Here is a 7,129-nt window from a genome sequence, read left to right as displayed (position 1 = left end):
CTTATCTGGATATAATTCTGCAGTTTTCTCCTACAGTTGTTCATTTCTAATACTGATTTCATACACCTGTTTTTCAGATGAGCACACAGGTGACCCTCATTACCTCTCCAGAGAAATCATCCAACACCTCAAACAGCAGGACGGAGAGATTCACATGGATCCCATCCAAGAGCTACCAAATGAAGTCCATCCTGTTCCAGAAGAGGGTCCGATTAGGAATTTTAATGGTGTGCATCATGCCACTTATCCAGAAGACCCAATAAGCAATGACCCCACCCTCATGTTTAGCCAACCACAATCCTTAAGATCTGAACCAGTGGAGACCACTGATTATTTTAACCAACCTAATGCAAAGAGATGAGATCGAATCATGCAGTGCTCTGAATGTGTTCTTGGTTGCTTGTGTTCAGTCTTTGAATGATTTAATAGACCTTGATGTAATAATAATATTTAAGAATCCATTAAATCAGCTGTTCATTACCACCCTCATTTTCTCTGTGTGTTTCCTCTCTGTCGTGTCTTGTTCTATAAATATGGACAGTTTCAATGAGAATTATCTACCAGCACCCAAATAAAGGCTCATGACACATTCACACTTTCAGTGTTATTTTAGAATCATTTTTCGTTTTAGTATATTTACTTTTATATACTATCGTTTTTATTAATTTTGTGAATTTTTATATTTTCTGTTTCATTTTATTTTTAGTTAAGGTTTTAGTCATTTTGTTATATGTTTTCGTAATTTTTATTGAGCTTTTTTATTATTTTTTTATTTATCAGTTTTATTCGTTTATTTAGTTTTAGTTATTTTAGTACTTCAAGTTAAACTAAATAAAACTGAAAAAAAATAGGTTCAAGTTAAAATAATTGAATAATTATTAAATAGGTTAAAATTATTTTATTTTATTTCAGGTACTGTTTACTGTTTTTCAAGTCATGAATATGTTTTTATGCTACCTATGCCACTAATAAATGTAGCATCGTTTATTTACACATTTTGATATTAAATAGGGTTTTTTATGCAATCATCAGAGCCATATGCATCTTTGAATATGTTGAAAGACATTGCTTTGCTAACACCTACAAAAACACAGGACTTTTACTTAAATATGTTTTGAGGACTTGTTGTTGCTCAAAAAAGAGAGAGAGAAAAAAAAGATTTTACAAGAAATAAAATTAATTTTTGCCTATTACAAAATGGTAACCTTAAAATGGATGTCTTCATATGCTTTTCCCCTTACTGAAGAACGATTTATTCTCAATAAATGCTGTCGAAAAATTCCTTGCTTCTACCAGTGAAACAGCTCTCCTCTGACCGATTGTTTTACTTTCCATGTCCTGCGGAAGAACAATTACACTGAATGAGAGAAACAAGTTTAAACAAGTCATGATGACGGAGATGGGAATGATCATTTAAGCTGAATCACTACACTGCTCCATGACTAACATGTTTAAATCTAACATTTATCCACAGATCAAATGTCTTATCCAGTTGAGATAGCTTATTTGAAATTATCATCTATAAAGTGCTTACCCTGAAGCTGAGCAATTTAGCTGAGCAATATTTGTTATGAAGTAATATACTAGTCCATCAGGTTTCTGCAGCTGAACTGATGTAATTTGGCACTCAGATGATAAATGAAAACTAAGGTGTTAAGTTTATGGATGGTTTATCTCTCTGCACATTTGATCATCTTTTTATAGTGAATAATTATGTTTGAAAAAGACTGAGGGTTTTCCTATGAAGTGATCCATATACACGTCCATCAGGTTTTGATTTGACAGTAATGTATGCACCATCACGAGTTTCATTATCATCTGTTTGTGATCAAAATCAACAAAGAGTGGTGAGGAGCTGTGAACCAGAAAGGAGGAAAAAACTCAAATATTTCAAAACACATTGTTGAAATAAGTCTAGTCTAAGGTCACATGAATGTATTGTCTTAACAGCTGATTCAGTGAAGACACACAACCATTTTCTGTATGTCACTGAAAGCACTCCATGGTCAAAGGTTTCCAAATAGTTTACTTTTCCTTCCTCGTTCACCCACTCAGTAAAACATATATGAGATCTGTGGTTCATTTATTCTCCCCTCATTTACATAACTTCTGGAAGGTGCTTCTACAGAAGTCTCTTCTAGTTCCTCATTGTAATATATCGTAAGATGATTCTCCACTTCTGCATGCTTGAGTGGGGCAGTGGGATGTCACAGCGCGACCGGTTGGTTAATGACAGAGAACAAAGGTGAGGTCAAGAGGAAAAGTCCCTCATCGTGACTCAGCAGACAGACAGCAAACAGACAATTGCTGATGACGCCAGTAAAACTGTAAAAGCACTTTCCAGATCAAACCTGCAGCAGATCAGACAGACTTAAGTCACAGATCTGCTTTCTTTTGGTTTATATTTACTTCATTAAGACAGTTCTGTGTGAAAACTGTCAGAAAAAGAAACGTAATGTTAAAGAAAAGTAAGTTAAAGCTGTAAATTAAGCAAATCTAAACAGGAACTAAACAGGTAAAAAGGTTCTGTTTGTTTATTAATTCAATGTAATTTGAAGTATTAGGCTTCAACGAGTGATTGTAATAAGAGTGTAAATGTGTTTCCTGGGTCATACGCATTTCATAGAGAAGGCTGCTGAACTGGATTTTACTGACCGCATGTTTGTCTTTCTCTGGTCATGTGAGTCTCACCTCATCTCACACCATCTGAATCACTTTCTAGAAATTACATTTTTAGTACAGCACATACTTGTTCTATCCATCAGCATTTATGTGCATGTGTGATGTCAATTTGAATCACCTGTCACAATGATTAAGACATATATGGGCACTTCTGTTTATTTAAAGGTCACTAACCTTTACACTAAATTTCATTGTCTCATTGATAAATTATTAGGATATTAATTATTTTGTTCCATGTTGTTTCAGTGTTTGTAACTGTTATTTTTAACCAAGGGTCTAAAAAGTGATATTCCCATAATTGTCTGTAATAGGCTATTATTTGAGAAACTACATGTAAAATAAGTAAGTAAATAAATAAATATGCAAGGAAGCATCGCAGGACTAGGGAATTTGGAAAAAAGGTAAAAGTAGATAAAAAATTGTGCAAAAAGAAAAATACAAAAATGGGGGGAAAATATATAATATTCCCATAAATGGCTGCTACGGATGAAAGTAGTTTAGTAATGTTTAGGATATCATATTATTTGAGAAACTACATGTAAACAAACAAACAAATAAATAAATAATTTAATGAATGAATGAATAAAGATCGCAGGACTACTTTTTGAATTTCAAAAACATTAAAGTTTGCTTAAAAATTGTGGAAAAAGAAGTTGTAAATAAAATACAAAAAATGGGGTAAAATTATATAGTACATACCATAATTGTCTGCTACACATGAAAGTAGTTTAGTAATGTTTATGATCTCAAATTATTTGAGAAACTGCATGCAAACAAACAAATAAACAGTTGAATGAATGAATAAATTAATATTGTAGGACCAATTAAGTGAATTTCAAAAACGTTCAAAGTTGATTAAAAATTGTGGGAAAATAAGTAAAATACAATAAATAAATAACACAATAAAATAAATAATAATAATGCTATAATATTCCCATAATGGTCTGCACTGATTAAAGCAGTTTAGCCATGTTTATGACCTAATATACTACATGTAAACTAAATAAATAATAGTATAATAAATATTGTGTTTTAAACATTAAATCAATATTTACTTTATTTGTCCCTCATGAGGGGAATTTGTTTTGGGCAATACAGGTAAAACTGCACAACAAAGTACCAACATCAGTAATAACAATCACACAGTTGTGTCCCCTGAATTAGAGTTTAACAGCCTTGTAGCCAAAGGAACAAAAGAGTTTTTATAACGGCTATATCTAGACATTGGAGTACGAAAACGTCGACCAGATGGAAGTAATTCAAATGATTAAAATTGTTGAAAAAGAAAAAGAAAATACTAGAAAAATAGGTTACCGCATGGTTAATAAATAAAACAAACAAACAAATAAAACTTAAAGGTGATTTAAAAATGTGGAAAAAGAAATAGTGACCACCCAGATTATCGTAAAATATTAAAATGCCATAATAGAAATATACAAAATATAATCCAGAAAGTTAATGTTCATGTTTATTTGTCAACTGTTTGCTTAATATGTCAATATAATATAATATAATATAATATAATATAATATAATATAATATAATATATAATGGTCTGCACTGATTAAAGCAGTTTAGCCATGTTTATGACCTAATATACTACATGTAAACTAAATAAATAATAGTATAATAAATATTGTGTTTTAAACATTAAATCAATATTTACTTTATTTGTCCCTCATGAGGGGAATTTGTTTTGGGCAATACAGGTAAAACTGCACAACAAAGTACCAACATCAGTAATAACAATCACACAGTTGTGTCCCCTGAATTAGAGTTTAACAGCCTTGTAGCCAAAGGAACAAAAGAGTTTTTATAACGGCTATATCTAGACATTGGAGTACGAAAACGTCGACCAGATGGAAGTAATTCAAATGATTAAAATTGTTGAAAAAGAAAAAGAAAATACTAGAAAAATAGGTTACCGCATGGTTAATAAATAAAACAAACAAACAAATAAAACTTAAAGGTGATTTAAAAATGTGGAAAAAGAAATAGTGACCACCCAGATTATCGTAAAATATTAAAATGCCATAATAGAAATATACAAAATATAATCCAGAAAGTTAATGTTCATGTTTATTTGTCAACTGTTTGCTTAATATGTCAATATAATATAATATAATATAATATAATATAATATAATATAATATAACATAAACGCAAGAAGCCGGTTCGGTTGCATGTACTCTCGGCGTCTGGTCTGATGACTTCACCTCTCTTGGGATTGCGTAATGTAGCCCATCCCACAAACTTCAGCTGATGCAACATTACAGCTCAGTATAAAACCGGCTGCCGTCAGAAGAGCAACACATTCAGCCTCTCGCATTCATGGAAGGAACAAAGAAACACTCAGTGGAAGAGCTGGGCGAGCTGTCGGGGAAACACTCGGAGGACATCACGTTAACATGGTCTATACTCAAGCCCTCGTGTTCGGGAACGGGATGTCCGTCAGGAGCGAGCAGGAAAACCTAGCTGAGAACCTGAGCTTTCTACAGCACTTCAGATCAGACAGAGACGAACTCAAACACTGCGGCAGACTCATGAAAGCACACAGCTCTTCAAGTAAGTATCCTATTCCTGTCTAAATCATCTATTGTAAGAGAACTCGGGTCAAGTTGTCACAGCTAGGCGCTCTGTCTCAGTAACAAAAGTTTTGGTTTTGCACGTTGATTTGGAATAACCTAGCTCACAAATGTTACATTTATATATTTTACTTAAAAAAACAGGATGACACTGAAGCAAAGGCCATCTTAATAGTCCAATGAGCACTGATGTCAGGTTGAGTCACGTGTTTTGTGTTGGCCTACATTTTATTTTTATATATTTTGAAAATGACTGAATATCCCCATTGTGACAACTTACCCCTTATAGTGTATTAAACCTTTCTTTTAATGTTCAAAAGCTTTTAGATCGGACAGGTGATTATTTATGAGCAGGGATATAGTTTTCCAAAATTGCAACATATTCATTCTGCCCACTAAAGTCCTTGGATCAGCTGATGATACTGTGTCAGAGGCTGATGGTGTTAGTTTTTTTTTTTTTTATCCTAATCTAATGAGCCACTGGTCACTCTCAAACTGCTGAGGCGTAAAGTTCCTGTCCGGTCAGCTGAGTCTGACGCATTCTTCCTATTTACTCATTCACAGGTCTGGGATCCGAGTGCAGTTTGGAAGGAGAAGACGCGTGTCTTCAATTCGACCTGGCCAGACGCATTGAGAAGTGCCTCTATGAGGCCAAAGGAGCCAGTCTGAGTTGTCAGGAGCTGCGTCTGCCCAGGCGCATGACCGCACGCGTGACCGGAGACATCCTGCGCTCATCCATGGATGAGCCATGTGGGATACGAGGCGCGCTGATCCACATGTTCATGGAAAGCAAGGGCACACTACTGAAACTGGGCACCGTCATTCCTGATCAGAGTCTCACACCCACTTTTGAGGTCTCGGTGGTCCTGCAGCCTGATCTGGGTGGATGGCCTCCGCTGAAGATCCTGTTCAGAAGCGGGAAGGTCTTGAGCCTCAGACGGGAATATCGGCTGATCAAGCGGAAGCTCTACTCGTCCGCCACTCCTACTGTACTTGAGTTTTATTAAAAGTTTGGTATTAAGAGTAAAAAGGAGAAGACAATGCCTGAGGTCTTAGAGGAAGAGGACAACTTTAGGAAAAGCTCATTTTGCACATTATTATTATTATTATAACTGTTGTTACATCAGTGTATTTCAGAGTTCACTGAATGGTGTTTAAAAACGTAAATGATAACGTTCAATCAAAGAAGGTGATATTGTGCAACTGAAATTTCTAACACAGTATGAGCAGCTGTTATAATACTGCATTATGTTTGCTTAAAATATCATTAATATACATACAAATAGTTATAACATAGAACCTGATGCTTATACACTGTCATTCGAACGTTTAGGGTCTGGAAGATTTATACATTTTTCTTTAAACAAGCCTCTTTGCTCACCAATGTTGTTTTATTAGATTAAAAATACAGTAATATATTATTACAAATATTTAAATAACTGTTTTCCGTTTTAATATATTTTAAAATGTATTTGATGGCAAAGCTGCATTACTTCAGTCTTCAACCTTCAGAAATCATTCTGTTGATTTGGTGCTCAAGAAACATTATCATCTATGTTGAAAACAGTTGTTGCTTAATTTTTACATTTAATTAATATTATATTACATAGACATTTTTTAGGATTCTTTGATGATCAGGAAGTTCAAAAGAACAGCATTTATGAACAAAAGTAATAATTTCTTTCATAAAAAAACTCACTGACCCAGAGCTTTTGAACCGTAATGTGTATTCATGTATAACCTGGGATTTTACATTGTCATATCTTGAGGTTTGTGACAAACACTATTGTCAGGTGACCCGGCACGTGAGATCAGATCATTGTATGAGTATGATGGGTGTGTTGAGACTGCAGAATGTTCAG

At 34.0% G+C, this 7,129-nt stretch overlaps 1 protein-coding gene across 1 annotated transcript; it reads left to right on the top strand.

Annotated features, from left to right (window-relative positions):
* The first annotated feature begins 4,936 nt into the window (after nucleotides 1-4,936).
* LOC107587092 (DNA damage-inducible transcript 4-like protein) lies at nucleotides 4,937-6,556 on the top strand. Its single transcript, XM_016274735.1, has 2 exons — nucleotides 4,937-5,247; nucleotides 5,832-6,556. The coding sequence occupies exons 1-2, from the start codon at nucleotides 5,091-5,093 to the stop codon at nucleotides 6,272-6,274; spliced, it is 600 nt and encodes a 199-aa protein (XP_016130221.1). The 5' UTR covers nucleotides 4,937-5,090; the 3' UTR covers nucleotides 6,275-6,556.
* Nucleotides 6,557-7,129: the final 573 nt, after the last annotated feature.

This window comes from Sinocyclocheilus grahami, unplaced genomic scaffold, assembly GCF_001515645.1.
Source record: "Sinocyclocheilus grahami isolate Dianchi unplaced genomic scaffold, SAMN03320097.WGS_v1.1 scaffold89.1, whole genome shotgun sequence".
Classification (NCBI taxonomy): Eukaryota; Metazoa; Chordata; class Actinopteri; order Cypriniformes; family Cyprinidae; genus Sinocyclocheilus; species Sinocyclocheilus grahami.
This window is presented reverse-complemented; position numbering and strand designations above follow the sequence as displayed.